General features: G+C 57.7%; 1 protein-coding gene across 3 annotated transcripts in view; it reads right to left on the reverse strand.

The window, feature by feature from the left end:
- Rnf213 (ring finger protein 213) overlaps positions 1 to 22604 on the reverse strand; it is a 104667-nt gene that overhangs the window by 33533 nt on the left and 48530 nt on the right. For all 3 annotated transcript variants that reach the window (XM_047545198.1, XM_047545197.1, XM_047545199.1), the window contains 19 exons: positions 22430 to 22595; positions 21421 to 21638; positions 20433 to 20573; positions 20169 to 20333; positions 17524 to 18676; positions 16466 to 16656; positions 16118 to 16273; positions 11878 to 15486; positions 10296 to 10432; positions 9764 to 9859; positions 8774 to 8892; positions 7953 to 8072; positions 7382 to 7509; positions 6833 to 6977; positions 6444 to 6579; positions 3459 to 3650; positions 2669 to 2814; positions 1398 to 1552; positions 36 to 248 (listed from right to left, as the gene is read on the reverse strand). In XM_047545198.1, the coding sequence (XP_047401154.1) occupies positions 36 to 248; positions 1398 to 1552; positions 2669 to 2814; positions 3459 to 3650; positions 6444 to 6579; positions 6833 to 6977; positions 7382 to 7509; positions 7953 to 8072; positions 8774 to 8892; positions 9764 to 9859; positions 10296 to 10432; positions 11878 to 15486; positions 16118 to 16273; positions 16466 to 16656; positions 17524 to 18676; positions 20169 to 20333; positions 20433 to 20573; positions 21421 to 21638; positions 22430 to 22595 (7386 nt within the window). The remainder of the gene's footprint in view (positions 1 to 35; positions 249 to 1397; positions 1553 to 2668; positions 2815 to 3458; positions 3651 to 6443; positions 6580 to 6832; positions 6978 to 7381; positions 7510 to 7952; positions 8073 to 8773; positions 8893 to 9763; positions 9860 to 10295; positions 10433 to 11877; positions 15487 to 16117; positions 16274 to 16465; positions 16657 to 17523; positions 18677 to 20168; positions 20334 to 20432; positions 20574 to 21420; positions 21639 to 22429; positions 22596 to 22604) is intronic.

Below are 22604 nucleotides of genomic sequence, written 5' to 3' on the forward strand. Positions count from 1 at the left end.
CCAGGGGCAGCGGGGCCTGGGCCCGAGGGGCGTACCATCTCACTGCCAGCCGCGTCGTGCTTCTGGACGGCTTCAGTGAGACTCTGCAGAACCTGCGGGTGGATGGTCAAGATTCTGGAGAAGTTGTGCAGCCGGGTCCTGCAATGCTGATAGGCCAGGTGCACCCACGGCAAGCAGAGCCGGTCCTCAGGCCGCCCTGAAGCTGCTCGCAGCTCACAGATGCAGGACCACAGTGCCATCTGCAGAAACTGGGGTTTTGAGAAGGTTTTCAGCATGCATTTTTAAATTATAGAGATATTTTCCTGTGAGAAATTAGAGCCATTCAAAAACCACAAAAAAGAAAATTACAAATCAGACTTCACATCTCCTGGCTGCTCTTCAGTAGAGCCTCTGGCTGCTTTCCTAGCTGTGCCTTTCCTCAGTCAGGATCACCGTATTCCTGATTTCCCCACTCACCATTAGATTCCGAGAACTCCTCCATCACCCATCACCCGTGCAAAACATCATTTTCAATGGTTGCAAAACAACCATTTAAAAATGGCCAGACTTTACTTTGTCCCTCCTTCATTTATTTGGACACTTAAATCATCTCTAATTCAGAAACACAGCTGGAAGAGGCCTGCTGTGAGCACCTGCCCGGCCTCTGCTAGCTTTTGCAGGATGGTCAGCAGATGGGGGCTGGGCTCTGCGACCATCCTGCCAAGGGACTGCTGCTCAGCACCTGACCAGGAGGCCTCGCAACCCCACCCGTCTTTTTGAAAAGTTGGTTTTGCCAAATGAGCAGGTAAAAGTGGCATCTGAGACGGCTTCCACTCTCTTGACTCACTGGTGGGCTGGGCACGTGGCGAAGCTTTCCAGACGCCACAGGGCCATGCTCCGCAGAGCCAGCTTGTAACGTCTACCCATCTTTAAAATCTGGGTACATTCGCCAATTCCCAAGGACACCTGGCTAACCTTTGGTCCCACGGCTACAGGAGGCCCTCCCGTTTGCCCCCTCCTTTCCTGTGCTTGCCTGACTAACAGGCAGTTAACCGAGTTTCCGTCTCGGGCTGGGCTGCAGCGCCGTGGTCAGTACTTGCCACAGGTGCCCAGGCTCTTCTCCTCAGCACCAGAAACAAGAAAGCATCAAGCTTTCCATTGAATTTCACTCATTCTTCTTTCCTCAGGAGGTCAGTTACATTAATTTTTGTCAAGAGAAACTCAACCATTGAAAGACATGCTACAGGGAAACGAGAGCTTCTTCCAGGAGGCCGTGGGGAGCGGCCAGGATGGGCCTGTGTCCTGAGCAGCACAGGGGACATTCTCAGTCTAGCTCCAGCTCTCGGAAGCCGAGTTCCCACGTTTGTCCCCAGTCAGTGTGGTGCAAATTTCGCACTTGACCTTGAGTGGACACCTACCTTCAGCTCCTCACAGGTGGACACTCTCATGGTCAAGAGCAGGAAGTCCCTCGAGTAACACTGTACCAGCTCCTGCTGCTGATCTCGAGGAAGCCCGGCAAGAAACATGCCCAGGGGGGTCTGTTGGAAGATTTCCACTAACTTCCCCGACAGTCCTGCAGGGAGGAAGCCAGAGTGGCTTGAGAGAAGCTCGCTCCCAGGAAGGAGCCGCAGGCCAGCGCAGCACCTGGGGCGGCTCAGAGACAAAGTGCCGCTGGCTGCCTTATGGGATGGAGATCGGTGGATGTGTAGACTCGGGGCACGGAAAGGAAGGCAGGGTCCTCAACTGGGCTCACAAGGGCCACGCCAGCCCAGCAGGAAAACACATCCGAGGCAGCCGAGTTTCGTGCTGCACGTCTGCTCTGTGTGACAGGCCCCAGGAACCCTGGGTTCCAAGGGAATCAGGACCGAGTGGGCTGCTCTTCAGGGCTGGGGTCAGAGACAACGCCAACCAGAGATATGCCTTTGGGCAGATGGTGAGTCACCTCCCAGCTGCACACTCTCCTGGACAGGCAGGGCCAGGCAGGGCCAGGCAGGACGTTGCCCAAGCAAAAAAACACCCTCTCAGCAGGAGACAGACTGCTTCACGTTGTTTAGGACAAGTGGCGGAATGTAGAGCCAGAAAAGCAGTTCACTCTGAGCTTACTGCTGGTTCTCTAGGTAAACATTGAAAGGATACTCTCGCACGTGAAACATGACTTTCCCAAAAAACTGCTCTTCCGGAATGACTAGGGCCAACCCCTGCCCCCAGCACGTGGCAGCAGGGCATGCTGTCCAGCACACACTGTTGGTGACTCAGGAGGGACCAGCGGGTCAGCCTGGAGGAAGAGGACACGCTCCTTTTGATGCTAGCACTGGGTGAGAAAGTGTAAAGGGAACTTTCCTGGGTCTGAGCCTCAGAACAAGAACGGTCAACTTGAAGCAGGCAGCAAGCTCTGTCCCTGCTGGAACACGCTCCAGTTCACCAGCCTGCCGGCCAGCGCACCACTAAAAACCGCCTCACAGACTCCCTTCACAGTGACATCAAGGCCTCTGACCTGCGGGAGACTCTCACTCCTTCAGCAGAAATTTCAAAATGAACTTGAGTCTATTCCACACGCAAAGTGCAAAAATGAAAAGCCCCTGAATTTATTTGGTGCCAGCCACTCTCTGCCCGCTGATGTTAGGCAGTCTCTCTGTGGGTGAAGGCTGCTTCACAGGGCTACCGCGGGCCCATCTTGAGCAGGGCTCACCTTTTGCATCTGTGATGTACTGGGCCTGGACCCAGAGCTCTTCCAGATGGTCCCTGATTCTCCAGCTGAACGGGACGCCGTTGGAAGCTCCCTCGGGAAGGCTCATGTGGTTCTGCACCACGATGGAGGACATCTCACTCCTGGATCTGCAGTGAGGAGAGGTGAATGCAAATCGGTTCCTGAGATGGCGCTCTGAACACCGGAGGACAGCACACAGGAGGTGCTGCGGCCAGGCGTGGCTCTGCGGTAGTGAGGCCCCGGGTTCCCTCCCCCACACCACATCGAAGCCAGACAAGGTGCTGAGCCTGCACAGACCGCTGCTGGCCACCTTCCTGCAGGGCTCCTGCTGCGCAGGAACGAGGGTGGACCTCAGAACCCTTGGGTGCAGGCAGGGTCCAGGAGGGGCCCAAAGCCTCAGGCAGAACCAGGCCTCCGGTACCTGTGCTCGCCCCTCTCCTGCACGTATCGGCCTACATTCCTGAACTCCAGTCCCTGCAATCTGAACAGGAAGTTGGGGGAGGCCCCACAGAAGCGGGGACAGCACAAGCAGCAGGAGCACACTGAAGGACACACTCTCTCCACAGGATAGTGTCTCCACTGCCCGCTAGTCCAGCCTGCCTTCCTGAACTGTAACGGGTGCCCTGAGAGAGGGAACCAGCAAGAGGACACGAAGACCAACACCTGCCGGAGGCCAGCGCCTTGAGGCCGTGCAAGAGCTGGTGCCAACACTCCTGGGAAAGCAGCGGAGTAGTGCTGGGGCCGCCAGGGTGTGGCCTGGATCTTCATTCACCTTATGTCACTCCCCACAAGCGGAATGCTCAGGAACTTAGTGTCGTTGAAAATAAACATCCACAGGTCCTGGGCCCAGGCTGGGGAGTCTGGTCTGATCAGAAGCTCGAGGTTGCCGTCTCTGTCGATGAGTGCGACCATGCTCGCCAGCAGAGGGGTGACCGCACCTTGGACCCGCTTCCAAAGGGCGTGCCTGCAGCAGAGGTGGGGCAGGGGCCACAGGAGAGCAGCTCAGCACCACGGCCAGTGCCCCAAGCCTGCAGCAGAGGTGGGGCAGGGGCCACAGGAGAGCAGCTCAACACCACGGCCAGTGCCCCAAGCCTGCAGCAGAGGTGGGGCAGGGGCCACAGGAGAGCAGCTCAGCACCACGGCCAGTGCCCCAAGCCTGCAGCAGAGGTGGGGCAGGGGCCAGGGAGAGCAGCTCAGCACCACGGCCAGTGCCCCAATCTCACACCTCCTTGCTGTGTTGTAGCCTTCTAGACCACAACCAGGGATGTAAATCAACGTTCTCAACACTTGTAAGTGTGAGACTCACAATGCAGTTGTCTTACTATTAGGAGGAGGGCTGGAAGGGAACGGAACTTAACTCTACAACTAGTAACAGTGTCCAGTGCCTTGAAAAGGTGAAGGAGTATCTGCTGCTCTTTTATATAATGGCTTTTCAGAACAAGTCATCTAGGTTCTACAAACAATGATTAAATTCTCAAAAAAAAAAAAGCAAGAAAAAAATCAGCCGTAGCTAAACTATAATAAAGATGAAAAGACCAAAGTAAATTTGATCTAGATAGAGTCAAATAAGAAAATGTGCTTATCTAGAATCCAGCTTTCCTTGTTGGTGCTTCTGTAACTAACCCTGAGTTAGTTACAGGTTAGTTAAATAACCTTTAGTTGAGTGGTTGAATTAACTTCATCTCACTTTCATGTTCAAACAATGTTTTTACATAATAAAAAAATTCTACAATTTCTTGTGGTAAAGGATAAGAATTACTATGTAATTGTGTTGGGAAGAAAAAATAAAGCCTTTTGTATGAAAAAACATTTCTTTTCTGAGTACACAGGAGTCTAGAGAGAATTTTAAAACATCTACTGAGAAAATGAACACCCCATTAGTCACGGACACCACTTAAGACCCCAGACTAGGCCACACAGAGGTGAAAGGAGTCCTGGGCGTGTCTGGAGAGCACTGCAGTCACGTCGCAGGGTCTCCCAGAGACCAAACTTGAACAACTCGAGAATCAAAAAGAATATTGAGGGCAAGGGTCATGAAACATGTGAACTAAAAACCAGAGGACTCCTGGCATAAAGGACTCCAAGGAGGCCAGCCGTCCAGCCCCAAGGGTATGTGACGTTGAGTCCCAGGCAGTGCTGGTGAAGTGTCACGACATCCTGTGACAATCCAGCAGGCTTCCGAGGCCCTGCCAGCCCCAGAAATGGGCACTGAGGGTGCAGCGTGAGCAGCAGGTCCAGCTGCTCCTGGACATTGCTGGTGACCATGGGGAGGAAGTTGGTTCCCCAGTGCTGTGGAGACCACGGGGCACTGAGAGGAGGCTGGAAAACCCAGGGAGACCAGAATGGCAGCAGCAAAGGGGCGATAGGAACATGCTTGGACGTGGGTGGGAAGCGGAGGCCATCGGGGAGACGAAGCACCATCTCAGGTCTGGCCTTCTTCAGAAGGCGTGGCTGGGAAGGAAGCCAAGGAGTACTGGAGAGAACACGTGAACAGAGGCGCCCCTGCAGCAGGGGAACAGGCACCACGGGACCTGCTCTCCCACAGTGCCCCTGGGGGCCACACGGGGCAGCGGCCTGGAGCAAGGGGGTCAGAGGGCAGACCTGGAGGGACCGTGGGTGAGATCACCCTGCCAACAGGAGGGCTTAGTCCCCATCTGGGACCCTCAGCAACCTGCCTGTCCCCACAGCATAGGCTCTCCAGCGGTCATCTTGAGTCTCAAGAAAAGGGTCATGGTTTTGTAAAAAAAGGACCGCAGGCAACAAATGACCCTCCTGGGTCCTAATTTGTACTTGCTGTTACTTGAAGCAGTAGGCCTGGGAAGATAATTCCTGTTACTTGCCTGCACATCGCCATCTCAGTTTTAATAGCTGACTGGCAACCTGGCTGTGGTCTACAACATGCTGGCCAACACCCTCCAAGAATGAGTTTTTCTGCTGTGAAAACGTTAAGCAAGCAAAAGCAGAGAAGGAGGCCACCACCCCATGACCATCCACGTGGAAAACAACCCCCAAGACCACCATCCAGGGGCCAACAACCCCCATGACCACCATCCATGACCACCAATGACCACCATCCATGACCACCATCCAAGAGGCCAACAAACCCATGACCACCATCCATGACCACTATCCAGGTGGCCAACACCCCCCATGACCATCCATGTGGAAAACAACTCCCAAGACCACCATCCAGGGGCCAATAAACCCATGACTACCATCCACAACCCCCATGACCACCATCCATGACCACCATCCAAGAGGCCAACACCCCCCATGACTACCATCCATGACCACCATCCAAGAGGCCAACATCCCCCATGACCACCATCCATGACCACCATCCAGGGGGCCAACACCCCCCATGACTACCATCCATGACCACCATCCAAGAGGCCAATACCCCCCATGACCACCATCCATGACCACCATCCAGGGGGCCAACACCCCCCATGACCACCATCCATGACCACCATCCAGGGGGCCAACACCCCCCATGACTACCATCCATGACCACCATCCAAGAGGCCAATACCCCCCATGACCACCATCCATGACCTCCATCCAGGGGGCCAACACCCCCCATGACTACCATCCATGACCACCATCCAGGGGGCCAACAAACCCCAGAACTACCACTCAGGATTGTTTTGGGCTCTTGGAGCAAAAGCATAGCCCTGTGCTTGCCAGAGGTGCAGAATACCTGGTGTGCTCCCACAGCTGGGAGTGCAGGGGTCCCGCGACACCCCTGCTGCAGTACCTGAAGGTGCCGGCCTCCTGGAGTGCGTCCTGATTTGCAGCCTCTCGCGCCACCCACTCCTGACTGCAGAGCTGGTTCTCCTCCTGCTTCTTTAGAAGGACGTGGAGGCGCATCTTGGCTATCCGCAGGAAGGAGGCTGTGAAAAGGCAGAGGGGACATGATTCGGTCCACCCTGGGCACCAAGTAAGAGGCTGCTCTGCTGCCTGACCGGCTCCAGAGAGGGAGGCCAGGCCAACTCGAGCAGATCAAGAGACGTCCTTGGCCTGCCGCTAGGCCAGCTGTGTCCAGCAAGCCACAGGAACCTAGAGGGCAGCTCGCCACGCTCAGCGACTCATCCCCCGTGGGAAGGGCCCGCTGGGGTAGGACGGGAAGCAGGAATGTGGTCGTACCACTGCACCCGCTGTCTCCGCTCAGGAGGCCCAGGAGGACGGTGACTCTCCTCATGTTGCGCGTGCAGCTCTCCTGGTCCCTGAGCAGCCCCACGGCACTCTGCACACAGCTCCTCAGCAGGCTGGTGCTGTCCAGGACCTGAGCCTGCCAAGGGGGACAGCACACCGTCTGCTGCTGTCACGGCAGGGTGGGTAAAAGCCATGCTACCCACAGAGAGGACCGCCTCGGGGCCACATGCAAAAGCATCGCTGGCGAGCCCCCAAGGTGAAGCTGACCTACTGACCTCCCCCGGCTGGTCCCCGTGTGCTGCCCACCCTCCTGAGGACCACTGGCAAGGTGGGGCTAACAGCAGGGATGTGGTCAGTGGTTGAGGGACGGGGCAGAGCTCACTAAGAGCCTTCGTAAAGAAGGGAGTGGCAGATCTGTCCTGGTAAGCCCCCTGCACGTCCAGGTGGAAGGGGCAGGGCTCAGCCTGACCCGGCACAGACACAGGGGCTCCTCCACTCAGCCACCTGCAGCCAACGGGGCAGCAGAGAGCCAGAACTCACGTCACCGCTCCTCAGGTTCGAGGCTGCACACTCCATCTCCTCGGGTCCTTCCTCTTCCATTTCCACTTCTGCCACCTCCCCTGCCTTGCTGGTCTCTGCCTCCATCGCCTCCTCCTGGCTGCCTTCCGCTGCAAGTGAAGGAAACAATCACGCCACCACCTACAGAAGGGGTGGGGCAGCACGGAGTCCGCCAAGGTTTCCTGTCCCAAGCCTCCAGGGAGCGTCTGTCATCCAGATCAGCACCAAGTCCTCCGGAGCTCCTGCCTGGAGGGGGCGTCTGTCATCCAGATCAGCACCAAGTCCTCCGGAGCTCCTCAGCCCGGGCCGAGGGCTGGCACGAGCCCCGCTGCACACTGCTGATACACTGGCTGCCGCTCCTCGGCCCTCCCGGGGCCCAGGCCGTCTTGGCTTGAGCCAGGAACAACCTGGGTTCCTGCTGAGGGCAGGCGCCAGGACCTGAAGGTGACATGAGCCTGACGGCCGTGGCTCCAGCACCGAGGAGGCCACCCCACTCAGCTCCTTCCGCCTGCCTCTGCGCCCCTCCTTCCCAGACGGTCACCGCGACACTCACGCGCAGGGCCGTCTCCTGGCATGAAGAGCTGGCTGATGGTGACACTCTGCAGCTTGGTCACATCGGAGGCCATGACTGTGGACCTCCGGAGGTCGTCGATATGCACAGACCTCCACAGCCCTGCGAAGAACAAGACCACCAGAGTCTTCTCGCGCCTCCTCTGCTTTCTTCTCGCCCGTTGTAAGCAGGGACACACCTCTGTCCAGATTTCTAATTGCACTACTGCCAGAGGGACGAGGGGACCTCACGGTCTATGTCCCTGAACACACCCAGGCCCACCAGACCCACGACATCCACACCAGCATGCTCAGCATCAACATGGGCGTGGAGCTGGTCAACTGGCGCGGGAAGGCTACGTGGATCCGGCTGTGGTTCTTCACACACGTCTTACTGTACTTACTGTACCTGAATTAGGAAGCGCTTGCCATCTACGGAATCATCAGACTTACTTCCCTCTTTCCAGAGTACTAACTGCCTTACATGATACAGGTGGTGACCATTCCACAGAAGAAGAGAGGGACTGATGTGAAGATGGCGCCAAGGAAAGGCGCAAGGAGTCAGCCCTGGGGCTGGTGTGCAGGGGAGACCTCTGGGTCCTTCCCACAGTGAAGAGTGGGAGAGGGAGCGCATCCCACGTGCTGCTGGGGTAGCCAGGCAAGTTGACAGGGTGGCAGCAAGTCCCAGGGCGAGGGCTGTGGACCGGGAGCCGGGTGGGAGGCCCAGAGCCAGCTGGGGCTGGCGTATGGCCTAGACGTGGGCAGCGTGGGCCCGAGAAGCAGCCCAGACACACGTAGGGACAGTGGCTGGTATTTTGGCCCTACCTCCGTGGAACCCCACATAGGACGCTCCACTCCCCATCCGGGACAGTTTTGTGATGAAATAGACGAAGACGCAGCCCCGCGTCCCTTGTATCTTGTTGATTTCGTTGATAGCAGAATACCTATTTGGAAAACAAAGGTCAAAACCAAGCAAGCAACTAAGCCAAAGCCACGTGGTGGGGCAGCTGCCGGTGTCCTGGGAGCCACGGGATGCCTGGTGCGACCACCTCTCCTGTGAGAGGAGAAGGGGTGGCTTCCCATTGGTGGGTTCATCTCCCACCTCTCACGGCTGACCGGAACCCCCACCCTGCGCTCCTCAGGGACCCAGTGTGCAGGGTGGGGCTTGCTGGATTCCCATTCCAGAGAGTGCAAAGCAGCGGCCCCCACACAGTGGCCGAAGCCCACCTCCCCGCAGGATCTGGCTGGGTCCACTCCTAGGAGGCTCTCAGTGCTTTAAAGGGGCAGAAGTCACTCTGATGTTACATGAGGTGACAGGAGGACACAGCTAATTCTGAAAGCATCAGATTTCCCCTATAGACACTGCAGAAATGTCCGATCGATGCTGATTTATTTACTCAGTCTGCATGCCCTGACACTGGTCCCGAGTTCCCGTCTTTGTATGCAGTGCTGGGGATCAGATCCAGGGCCCCGGGCACACTAGGTGAGTGTCCTGCCACCCAGCAGCAGCCCAGACCGAGCTTCAGGTCTCACTGCAGTTTAAAATCAAAACGATCAGAGGATGACCGTTCTGCATGCTGGCTCTGGCTCGTTCTGCACGCTGCGAGCAACCCGCCGGCACTTCCTGCATCTCACCACCCCTGGGCACTCCTGGCCTTGCCTTCATCCTTTCCTCTCTCGTTCCTCTCACCCATGTCAGGGGCTGGGAGGGACAGTCATTCTTATTTCCACACTGCTTTCAGGGAGGAAATGCTTCAGGAGGTCCTGGGCAGCTCCTGGTGGCCTGTGTTTCTCAGAAAAACTCTAAGAACGTACTTAGCTGACGCAAGGAGCTGGGCACTGCGAGTGCCGTCGTCAAAATCCATCTGGAAAATGAGGATCTGACGTTTGGCTGTCTTCACTAAGCTGCTCCTGAAAGAGAAAGGGAGTTGCCCAGTGAGCCCTCTGTCCTGAGGCAGGAGGGTCGCAAGTCCCAGGCCACCCCCAGCGACTCGGCAAGACCCTGTCTCAAAATTCATCATCATAATCAAAAGGGTTGGGATGCGGCTCAGTGGCAGAGCAGCCCTGGGTTCACTCCCCAGCCCCACAAGTAGAACAAAGCCAAATGAAAGCATGGACACCAACCTCCACCGAGTGCAGGGCAAACACAGGCCTGGCAGGACCCGGCCTCCGGTGGGGCCTCCCTCCACGAGGTGAGGAGGCAGTGCACTGGAGGAGGACTGAGCCTCGCAATGCTTGGGAGACGGGCGGACACGGCTGCCAGGAAGGCCACTCTGACAGGGCCGGAGGGGTGCCCCCATATGCCCAGGGTGGGGGCTGAGGGAGACGGGCAGGCAGGGCACCTCACCGGACTTCCTTGAGGAACGAGTACTCGGTGTCAAACTGCTGCAGGGACAGGATCACGGGCTTCAGGGCCAAGTCGCTCACGTCATCCTCTAGGGCCTTACCGTCGACGCTCGTCAGCAGTCTGGAGAAGGTGGTGACCTGCAACGAGCACACCAGCCATCAGCTGAGGTTCAGGAAGGGCACAGAGCGCTGGGTCTGTGGGCACTGGGACAGAAAGAAGCCTGGCCCAGCGGGAGCAGAACCTCCAGGGTCCACAGAGGGCACAGAGGACTTGCCCGACTGGAGGATGCCTCCGTCTCCTGCTGAGATGCCAAGGTCCTGCTTTCTGCTTTGGTCCCCACCTGCGAGCCTCCGGGTCCGTTAGGGCTCAGCACAAATGCCAGCTGTCACCCGTCATCTCTTACCATCTGGCTTCGTATTATCACATGGCGTTAGCCACTGGCGACTCTTCTCCCCTCACTAGTTCCTAATTCTCTACCAGGGACCACACTCCACGGTGCAGACCCAGACATTCCCAGGCAGGAAGGGTCTCACCTCTCCAGACCACTCCCCTTTTTATTTTTTTGGTACCAGGAATTGAACATGGGGGGTGCTTAGCCACTGAGCCACATCCCCAGCCCTTTTTTATATTTTTATTTAGAGATGGGGTCTTGCCCTGCTAAATGGCTGAGGCTGGCGTTAGACTCTGAATGCTCTGGACTCAGCCTCCCAGCCACTGGGATCACAGGCACGGCCACTGCGCCCAGCTCCAGACCCCTTGTGGGCCTGTCCTTAGTGACCAGCTTTCAGGTCTCGACAGCAGACACACAAACAGAGGTCGCCACTGGCTCCCAAACCTGTTGCTCCTCCCTGGATTCCCTGTGGTGACTGCACAAAGCCGCAGTGAGCTCAGGAAGGCTGTCCTCCACCTGCTGCCCCCTGAGGCAGCCCTCAGCCCACCCACAGCGCCTGCTGACCCTCTGCAGTGCGCACCGTGCCAGAGCCCCGACGGACCCATCCGCTCAGGGCCTCTCACTCCCCCCCTCCCCGTCGCCCAGGCCGGGCCCGTCCTTCCTCCACTGCTCTCTCTGCAGGCCAGCCCAAGCTCAAGGCTGCCCGCAAGGCCCTCCACCTACCATCCCACCACCCAGCACCCAGTCCGACCTGCCGCTGTCGGTGTCCCCGCCTGGTCTGCTGCACAGCTGCAGATCAGACCCAACGTCTGTGCCCCACAGAGCCCTCTGCCCCTGCCGCCTGCCCAGCCGGCCCTCCCAGCCAGCCCAAGGGTCCAGGCCCCCCGCGCTGCCCAGCTCTCACCTGCGAGCTCAGGGCACCTGCTTGGGGGGCATCCTGGGCTGTCCAAGGATGGGAAGCAGATGGACTCATGCCCAGCACTCTGGGGCAGCGGACGCTGTGCCCAGCGCTGCTCTTGGGGCAGAGCTCTGCTCACCAACAGGAAAGAGCAGCCTGACTGAGCTGAGCCTCCTTGCACCCCACACGGGAGACGCCCCAGACTGTACACTGGCTTGAACGGCGTCGGACCCCTGGCCCGGGGACCAGGGCTTGTGGGTGAAGGGAGAGGGACGGGCTGCGGGGGCAGTCACCTCTGTGAAGAGGGCGTGGCGCTCCTGGTTGGCGGCGCACAGGTGGGCCCGGAGGAAATCCGCAAAGCAGTGGTGCTGCTGCCGGCTCCAGTACTCCCGCGACAGCGTCTGCGCCGCGAAGGAGCCCAGCGCGGAGGCGCCCAGCCGCACCACGGCGTCCGGCGTGGCACAGTCCAGCAGGACCAGCTTGGCCTCCTCGGACACCCTGTGGTACAGCTCCTCCGTCAGCTCCCGGGGGCCCTGCCTCTCCACGGCCTGCAGCACCACAGAAGCACAGGCGTCCGAGTGGTAGCCGACGAAGACGTCGGCCGGGCTGTACTTGTGCCCCCCGAGGAAGGAATGGGCCTTCACGTCGGCGAACTCCTGCACCCAGCGCGTGAGCGCCCGCACGATGTCCTTCTGCCACCTCTGCAGCACGGAGCTGATGTCCAGGTAGTGCTTCTCCAGCCGGTTAATGAGGGGCACGGGGAACTGCTCGTACACCACGCTCTTCTCCTCGACAACGATCAGGCGGAAGTCCGGGTGGACCCGGCACTTGACGCGATGGGTGCCGAGCCCCAGGTCCACGTACTTCTGGCCCCCGAGGTAGACGTAGTACTGGTTGAGAGCGTCGTACAGGCTCTCGTAGAGGTGCTGCAGGTTCAGCAGCACCACCACCCTGCCGGTCTCCATGCAGATCTTCACCCGGTTGATGTTCCTGCAGATCTGGGTGTACTCCTGGTCCCGGGGAAAACTGGACCCGAAGATGATCTCGGGCTGCTGGTCCTCACTGAAGAACGACTGCTGCAGGATCTGCAGGGCCACGTAGTTTTTGGTCAGCACCAGCAAGTAGCGGGATTCGGCGTCTTCCAGCTCCCCGGCCGCCAGCCCCTGCAGATTCCCACAAATGTTCTGCTTGATGAGCTCCAGGGTGCCCACTTCTGTCACGTCCCCGGCAGCAGGTAAGCTGGCCATGAAGATGTCCAAGGCGGGGATGTCGTCTTTGCCGCTGAAGTTCCGAAGGACGGCCCGCGCGATGTCCTGCGGGGAAGGCTTCCTCTTGGATGCTCTGGTGGTGGCGAAGACCATCTTGATGAGGCTGTAGTAGTCACGGAGCCCGAAGAACTCCTTGTCCTGCCTCTGGCACACGGTTTCGTAAGCTTTGGCAAAGGGAGCGAAGTACACCCGCACCCTGTCCTGCACCAGGCTGTCTGCAGAGCAGATCCCCCGGGCGCTCTCTATGAGCTCCTCCTCACTGGGGCTGCTGCGGGTCACGAAGATGCCCCGGTTCATCTTGGCGGGGTCAAGGGCCCAATTGGAAATGCCTATGAAGCCGACTTTTTTGTGGGGGGCCGGATCGTCTTCGATGCACCCGTCTTCCAGCAGGGGGTGCAGAGCCTTCAGGGGCATTTTGGGAGAATCTTCGGCCAAGCCGACCTCATCCAGCACCACCACAGACACGTACTGCTGCAGGTCCTTCCCCTGCTGGAAGCGAGCACACTGCCTGAAGGTGTTTATGATGCCCTGCGGGGTGGAGTGGGGGCTGCACTGGAAGGACACCAGGTGGACCTGCTTCAGGCTGCGGAAGAGAGCGGAGTGCGCAGCCTGGCCCTGCATGGCATCCGCCACGATGGTCTTGGCAAGGGATTTGGAGCTGCCCGGCTTCCCCACCAGGAAGAGGGGGATCTTGAGCTCAATGCAGATGATCATCATGAAGACATTCTCCTTCAAGGCCAAGTTCCTGGCTATGGTTTTCCTCAGAGGCACCCCGCTCAGAAAAAGGTCCTGTGTGTGCATGACCTCATCCAGGATGACCCTGCTGTCGTCATAGGGTTCTGGAAAGCACCTGCAAATGGCTCTGCGGTAGGACTCTTTCTCCTCTAGGGAGGCATGGTAACAGACCCCCACGGCCAGCACCAGGGACCAGAGGACAGGGTCTCTCCTGAAGTTATTTTTGCTGACACCGGTCTCGCGGAGAAAGGTGTCCAGCTTCACCAAGAGCATCTTGCTGTGGTCGTGAAACCACATGAACACTTTCACACAGCGCTCCACATCCCGGAGGCTAACGAAACTGCACTCATTTTCAGTGTCCCTCATGAACCTCTGGGAGGCAGCGAGCACTTCCGTGATCACTTGCGTCTCACCCTCGCTGACCCTGACGTGGTTCACCAGTCTCTGCACAATCTGCCGGATGTAGAGCTTCTCGGCAGTGTCGTTCAGCTGGCCGAAGTCCCACACCAGAGGAATCAGGCTCGGGGGCAGGGCGTGCACACGGTATACCAGCTGCCTGAGGGGGATGGAGCCCAGCCTGTCTGTGGTCTCCTCTGCACCGACCCTGTATCCCAAACCAGCTGACTCCAAACGGCGGATGGTCTCCTGGGTGTGCTTCCTATAGGGGTTGCAGGCAGCTATGATATGCAAGCCTGAGTCCTCCTCCAGGGGCTGGCCATCCACAGTCCGATCACACAAGACTTCCTTAATACAGCTTATGGCTTCTGTTGTGTTGGCTTCGTCAAAGAACAAGATGGTGTCCAGCTGGTGCTGGCCCTTATTGGAGAAAGCAATATTCTCAGCCTCCCTGACTTTGGAGTGGATCATGGCTGCCGTGGTTCCTCCATGGACCTTGACCAACTTCATGGTCTCAGCCTGGGCTCCGGCACGCCGCAGATCACTAAGGAACTTAATGAGCCTGGTTTTCCCACAGCCTGTTTCTCCCATGATGATAACTGGGATCCCACACCGGAACCGCATTTCGATGGCCAGAATCTTCAGTATGTTGTCTGTTGTTAGCTCGTATGTCTCATCGGGGTCAATGGCCCACGGGATTCCTAGTGCCAAGCAGAGTCTCAGGAGCTTCTCATGTCGGGGCAGGTTATCAAAGTCAACGTTGAAGGGCACCCTCTGGAGCGACAGCCCCCGGTACAGTTCTGCTGTCATGACATCTTTCTTGATGATCTTCCCATTGAGATGGTTGATGGCGTCAATGCTGCCATTCTCATTGGGCTGGAGATAGAAGCCTATGAATGTCATGGTCACGTGGTCACCATTGAAGAACACATAGGGGTGTGGCTCTGACTCCCACCTCCTTCGGAGAGTGAAGGGGGCAAGCTCTTCCTCATCGACCCCATCCATGGTGACCGTGAGCTTCCCTGGGCTCTGGTCAGAGGTGTGAAGTGTTGGTGTGGCAAAGTCTCTTGCCATGAAGATCATGAAGGTGACCACAAAGTTCTTGAAGCCCCGCAGTGTGTCTCCGGTAAAGCCTGCATTGCAGAACACAGAGGCCTCACAGTCCTTGAGCTGACAGTTGAGGAACCGAGCAAAGTTCCGGAGCTCTGACCAGGAGGGGTTGATGACCCCACAGTATATGAGGAGGTGCTGGATGCACTCCCCCGGGGTGCCTTCGACAGAGCCTTCTTGGTATTGAAATGTGTCTAGGTTTTGTTTCTGATGGAACCGTTTTAAATATTGGTAAGGTCTTTGGAAAGTGGCACTGCGGAACTCCCTCTGGTCCATTCCAGGCTCCACAAAGTTCCTCTCGGGGTTCAGCTCCATGTCTATCACTTCTTTGGGAGGTCTGCAGGTGACTTTGGGAAAGATGTCAAGAAAACTAAACTGGGGGACATGTGGATTCTGCAAAGGAGAGACATAAATAGAAGTTAGAACTTGATTTTCTGGAAGATGCCCGCTTGTGTTAACCCTCCACACAGTCTACCCTGGATGGACCTTTATGAATAAAATCACTCGAGTGCACCTGGCTTTCTGCAGTCTCTTGTTCACAGAGGCGGGAATCTGCACAGAATCTCAGATTCTGGTATCACAGAATCTCAATTATGGCAGCTGCATTATGAAACAGGAAGTCACTTCCAATCCAGCCTCCTATGGCTCCAACTCTCTAACAAGCATGAACACAGAACTCCCGCCAGCTAACGGGTGACCATGCGTGCGGTTTTCCTGCCATCTTCACTGTCAGTAAGGAGAAGTGGCCACCAACAGAGGAATCTCCTGTACTCAGCATGGCCGGGACTCAACCGAGACACACAGCATCAATTTGATGGATCCAGACAGATCCAAGAGGCTGCCCGTCAATACAAGAGCATCCTCGTTCCAGACGGAGTTAAGATCTAAGTCCACATATGTATTCCCCTTACGCTGAGCTCACTGCACCCCTAAGGCAAAAGTGGGGAACTAAGGCGCGTCACCCCAGGCCAAGGCCACAGAATGGAAGGTGTGCCATGGTCCCCTGCACAGACTGTGCACATACCAGCTTTGAGGACCTCTTTGGCGGTACTGGACTTCCTTCTGGAATTTCAATGATATATAAATGGCAGGGGTTCCGGAGCCACATTTTCCCACTTATATCCATTAGATATTGTAAAATGAGGAGTTTGAAAAGAAAGACCCAAGTTCCAGTCTGTACCTAAAGACAGAGAAGCACAGGTTTATAAATACACGATTGACAATCATTTCTCCCAACCCGAGGACCTGGAGGGAAGGGTACTGACCACAAACAGGTGTAGAAGGAAGGGACTCTTCACACGGGGAGAAACAGGTGGGGCCCTGGGAATCATGCCTTCTGAGGTGGCCATGCAGTGGCCCTACAGGCACTTACCGAAGTGGTCACATCGATGTGGAATATCATGGGCTTTTTCTGATACTGAGCATCCAAGAAAGGCAGGAGAGAGCTCAGGATGCGGCTCTCATCCACCTGCGCATCAGTTAACCGAATAATCTTTAAGGGCACCTTTTTACTGTTGAACTTCATCAGTTTTTCATGCAATCTCTTCACATAGAGAGATTTCCCTGTAATGTTAAAATAAGGAAATGTGATCACAAGGCAATGGACCAAGAGGAACAGAATCCAAAGAGAGTAGAAGTTATTTCTCAGCCAGGGGCAGTGGCGTAGGCCTGTAATCCCAGCAGTTTGGGAGACTGAGGCAGGAGGATTGCAAGTTCAAGGTCAGCCTCAACAACTTAGTGAGGCCCTAGGCAACTTAGCAAGACCCTGTCTCTAAATAAAAAGGGATGTGGCTCAGTGGTAGGGCACCCCTGGGGTACATCCCCAGTTTGGAAAAAAAAAAAAAAGTTAATTCTCTGTGTAAAATTAAAAACTGATGCAATGGAATCTCAGATTAGAGCACAACCCCACCACAAAGCCAGAGTCCCCAGCCGTCGCCCTCCCAGCATCCTGGCCTTTTCCACTACGATGGCAGCAGTGGAAGTATAATGAAGTCAAAGCAGAGACGTGTTCCCAGGGAGGGGAAGGGGAGAGGGGTCTCGTCCTGACAGGGCACTGGGCCACTCGCCTGTGCCACGAGAATGGACATCACCACCTCTCTCCAAGGGCAGCTGAGGGGAGAGCGCAGAGGCCGCCCTGCTCTGCTGTGCACAGCACCACCACCCAGGAGAGCCCAAGGGAGTCGGTGCAAGGAAAGGGGACTGTGGAGGTCCACGCGGGGCCGGAGCGGGGCTCCCGGGAATTGCAACCAGGTGGAAGCGGGTGCTGTTCTAGGGGAAGCACCGCCGCCGCCGGGCGTCAAACCCTCCAAGACACGCTTTCCCACCTGCAGGGGGGTGTCACCCTGGTGCCCACAGCTGCGGAGGAGAGGATCGCTGGGCCGCCCTGAGACCACCCGCCGCCCGCCCCCCGCCGCCCAGAGCTCTCATTACCAACGCCGGCTCTCTCCGAGGCCACGATGCCCACACACATCCGGTCTTTGAACACAGCGGCTGCTGACGGGGTCTGTGCCGGGACCTGGAAGTGACGGGCCAGGTAGGCCTGGATGGCGTGGAGGGGCGCCTGGGGGACGAGGTGGACCTTGTGCTGGCTGAAGGCGGAGGGCAGGTAGCAGCGCTCCCGGGCCGCGTCGCAGACCAGCACCAGCTGGTAGTCCTCCCGGCAGCACTGTGTGCACAGGCTGCGGAACAGCGCCTCCGCCTGGCAGCCCACCTCGTAGCTCAGCTGGTCTGCGAACAGCAGGCTGTAGACCTTGTGCCCCTGGGAAACGGGGGCCAGGCAGCGGCGCAGGAGCAGGGCCACCTCCTCAAACGTGGTCCCCGGGGTGCAGAGCAGCACCTCATCGAAGGTGGGCAGGGGCTGGCCCGGGGCCTGCATGTAGATGGCCAGGGCAGCCAGCAGCACCTCAGAGTGCCCACACAGGACCAGGTTGGGCTGGCCGGCCTGCAGGCCCACAGGGAGAGACCGCTCCACGGGAGGCCCGTCCATCCTGGCCAGGTGAGCCAGACAACGGCCGAGGGCCTCCAGGTCCAGGTAGCCAGGCAGAAAGGCGCTCATGTACTTCAGGGACTGTTCCATGATGACCCTCAGCTTGGCCACCAGGCTGCCCTCAGAGGACAGCAGCAGTGGTATTTTTTCCGTCACCGTCCTCGCGTGGTGTCTGGTGGCCTCCCTGCACTCCGCGGTGGCCCTTTGGACGTCGGCTGGGGTGCAGTTGCCTTTGATGAAGGACAGCATGGTGAGGGCGGCTCCGCTCGGGCTCTCCTTCAGGAGCTCGGTGCTCAGGAGCACCAGCTGCTCGGCCGTGTAGAAGTTGAGGTAGAAGTGCCGCGCTCGCTTCCGGGTCACGAACGCCTTCCAGTCGCCCAGGAAGCTCTCCATCTGCCTGCAGAGGGCTTCCAGGAGCTCGGTGACGTCCCCCAGTGCTGACAGCTGGCTTACCAACTCCAAGTGGAAGTCCATGTGGATGGAGAAGCCCCGAGTGGGGCAGCAGGAGACCTGGGCAGTCCAGGTCCGGAACAGCATGTTTCCCGCAGAGTACAGGTTCATGAAGGCCTGCACGAGCCGCTGCACCAGGCAGAACACCTGGGGGAACGGGGCAGGAGGCAGACAGGCGGACGTCAAGGCACGCCTGGAGGGGATGCCCAGCCCAGACACGCACGGGTTCTGATGCTAGGGGCTCGGGTTCACTCCTCCCGCAGGGTCACGGGATACACGATCAGCCTAAGGAGAGGCCTTCCTTCTTTGGGAAGTGATCAGGTGGAAGATAAGAATGTGGGCTGGGCTTGGCGGCAGAGCGCATGCTGAGTATGTGCCAGGCCCTGGTTCTACGCCCAGCACGGGGGAGAAGAGGTCAACTGTGAAATGCAAAGAAACTGTAAGGCCAGGACACACAACAGCAAGAGGCTACTGCATAAAGGCCAGGACACACAACACAGCAAGAGGCTACTGCATAAAGGCCAGGACACACAACACAGCAAGAGGCTACTGCATAAAGGCCAGGACACACAACACAGCAAGAGGCTACTGCATAAAGGCCAGGACACACAACACAGCAAGAGGCTACTGCATAAAGGCCAGGACACACAACAGCAAGAGGCTACTGCATAAAGGCCAGGACACACAACACAGCAAGAGGCTACTGCATAAAGGCCAGGACACACAACACAGCAAGAGGCTACTGCATAACAAAGGCCAGGACACACAACACAGCAAGAGGCTACTGCATAAAGGCCAGGACACACAACACAGCAAGAGGCTACTGCATAAAGGCCAGGACACACAACACAGCAAGAGGCTACTGCATAACAAAGGCCAGGACACACAACACAGCAAGAGGCTACTGCATAAAGGCCAGGACACACAACACAGCAAGAGGCTACTGCATAAAGGCCAGGACACACAACACAGCAAGAGGCTACTGCATAACAAAGGCCAGGACACACAACACAGCAAGAGGCTACTGCATAAAGGCCAGGACACACAACACAGCAAGAGGCTACTGCATAAAGGCCAGACACACAACACAGCAAGAGGCTACTGCATAACAAAGGCCTGTGTGCACAAGTACCTCGGGTTTGTTTTGGTACTGGGGGGCGCTCTACCATCCAGCTACATGCACCGCCCATTTTATTTTGAGACAGGATCTCAGTAAGGTGCTGAGTCTGGCCTCTAACTCAGCTCCTGAGTGGCTGGTGTGACAGGCATGTGCCGCCGCCGCACCTGGCTTGGTTACTTTAGTTTTGGTGAAGAGTACCCGTTAGGATCTGGAGGTTTTGACTTTGCCAATTTACAGAGTAAATTCACAGAATCCTTCTTCCTAAGAACTATCTACCTGGTCACCTCCTATAATGCGGCCGATTGACCACAGCTGGTGACAGAGCCTTCTGATGCTATTAAGGAGGAGCTGATGCCCCCAGGGCCTGTCCCACCCTAGATATGGCTCTAGGCAATGTGCGCCCTGAAGACCTACCAGCTCCACTCTCTGGAGCCACTCTGTCCACCAGAGACAGACCCCTGCCCCCCGCTTCACAGGCCACCAGGCAGCCAGCCCGAGGTGCTGGCAGCACCTGCTCACCTCAGAAAACGTCTCCACTTCCACATTCTTCTGGTCCTTCTTGCCAGACATCAGCATCAGCTTGTTTAGAAGCTCCTTCAGCTCTTCCAGAGAGTAGTAGCACGGCGTCTCCAGGCCACTGTGACCTCCAGGGAGGAACAGGCGCAGCACAGCGTCTGCGGAGAGCTGCAGGCACGGCTCGCTCAGAGGCCATTTCTGGTGGCTAAGACCCTGACCCTGCAGCAGGAGGGTGCGTCACCACGCCCAGCATCTAGGAGGGCTCACCTTCTGGTCGTCTGTGGACGCCCCAATCATGTAGACACCGCTGTTGTTGATTGCTGTGGCCAGGGACAGGGACGAGAGCTCGATGGATCCGTGGCTTTCCTTCACTGTCTTCAGCCACTCCAAGTTCCTGGCAGAATCTCGCTGTTGGGACAAAAGCAGGCAATACGGGCCAGGGTCTGAATGACCATCTTCCTCACTGCCGGGCTCCTGCCTCTGCCCTTGCTGGGCAGAATCCACCACCCTCCTCCAGGGCTCACCCAGTGTCACTGCTGAGTGCCCCGCCAGGCCTGCGTGGCTGCGCTGGTGCCCGGCTCCTGGCTGACCCTTGGAGTGCACGTGACCTGCACTTATGGATGACTGGGTGGACAGTCACAGGCCACGCTCCCGGGTGGGTGGGGGGACACTGCCCTGCTGGGTCCCCAGAACAGAGCCCCTCCCGGGAGAGATGCTTGACTGAACAGGAGCCCTAAGTTCCTAACGTCCCATCATGGTCCCTGAGCATGACCAGAAGAAAAACTCCAACAGAATGTGAGCTTCTAGCAGAAAACTGCAGCCAGTTCCCTCCGTCCCTCTTCCCCCACCGCCGGCCACACCAGGGCCAGCTGTCCAGAGGCAGCATAGGCCTCTGGACACCTCTGCTCATGGGGTGAGTTACGTCATGTAAGTTAATTCCACTTCACAAGGATGTTTATTTTTTGTGATAGAAAAATTACCCAAAAAATAACAAGATAGAAGGAAAGTTGCTACCATTCAGAGAAAACCACTGCACACCCTCGAGCGCACTTCCTCCTGCGCTCCTCCCACGGCGTCCTGAGGGAGGAGCCCGCTCCCTTCCACCCGTGAAGCACTCCCACACGTGCAGGAAAGCTGGTTTTAAGCATCAGTCTAAATGTTTGAATGGCCGCCCACAGGCCTTCTGCCCGCCCCCGCGGCCCTTGAGTCCCAGCGCTGCGCTCTCCAGGGCCTGGCCGCCGGGAACAAGACTCACCAGCTTACTAGGCAGGTGGGGGTCGTTTCTCAGCGCCTTCCAGAGCTCGTTCAGCAGCTCCATGAACTCGCTGAAGCCCGCCTGTGTGTCCAGCTTGTACAGCAGGGATGCATAGCCCTGCACAGCATCGTGGAGGCAGGCCACCCGGTCCACGTCGATGTCGTTCTCCCCGGCCGAGATGGAGGCCAGGTCCACAAACACCTTGAGCTCGTTGAGGCCTGGAGCGGAGAGGGGTCAGCAGGGGCCGCTCCAGAGGCTGCACCACTCACACCGGGAACCCGAGCCGTAGCGAGGTCGGTGGGCCGTCGGCCAGCATGAGGGCAGGGGCCACTTCCCGCCTGCGTTAGGACTCCGCAGCTTACAAGGACATCTAACCTCACCAACAGCGGCCCGGGCTACCAGGCATGCGTGCACCTTATTTCCTTTAACCCACGGACATCATCACTTAAACAGAAACAAGCTCAGTCGGTGGATTTTATGTGGACAATTAATTACTTAAAAAACTGAGATAATTCTCCTGCAGTTAGTTACTAATCCAAGAATGTACATCAAAGCAGACTCGGGAGGATAAGGTGGAAGCAGCAGAGCTCCGGGTGAGAGCTGGGGCCCGAGTGGCCTCAGTGACCGCAGGAGGTACTCTGTGGAGAGCCAGTGCTGGCCCTGCCCCAGCCCCTGGCCATTCTTACCTCTCCTCCCCTCTCTGCCTAATCCACCCAGGCTGCCCCGCCCTAGGCTGGGGAGAGAGGCACAGCTTCCACGAGCTGGCGGCAACAGCGGCTCCCTGTGGGCAGGAGCCTGCCTAGGCCTCTGGCAGAATGAGCCGGAAGGAGCAAAAGGAGTCAGGATGCTTACAAAGGCAACACCAGCGTCCAGAGACAGAAGGAGCAGCCAGGGGAACAGCACCCACCAGAGCCCTGAGCAGCTGCCCTGACGCTGACCCCCCCTGCCCCCGGGACGTCTCCGCCTTCAGGAACCCCAGTGGCAAACGCCGGGGCCACGTTCCACGTACCTCCCAGCGCCCCGTGCAGCCAGCTGACCAGCTCCTGCTGCAGGGCCAGCTCCTCCAGGCACTGGCGGCGGGGCTCACTGATGCCCTGCAGCAGCTTCTTGGCCTGGATGAGCTGCGGGCTGATCTGGTCCAGCTTCTCATGGCGCGTGGCCTCGAAGTCCTCACTCTGCAAGAC

Source organism: Sciurus carolinensis, chromosome 3, assembly GCF_902686445.1.
Source record: "Sciurus carolinensis chromosome 3, mSciCar1.2, whole genome shotgun sequence".
Taxonomy (NCBI): domain Eukaryota; kingdom Metazoa; phylum Chordata; class Mammalia; order Rodentia; family Sciuridae; genus Sciurus; species Sciurus carolinensis.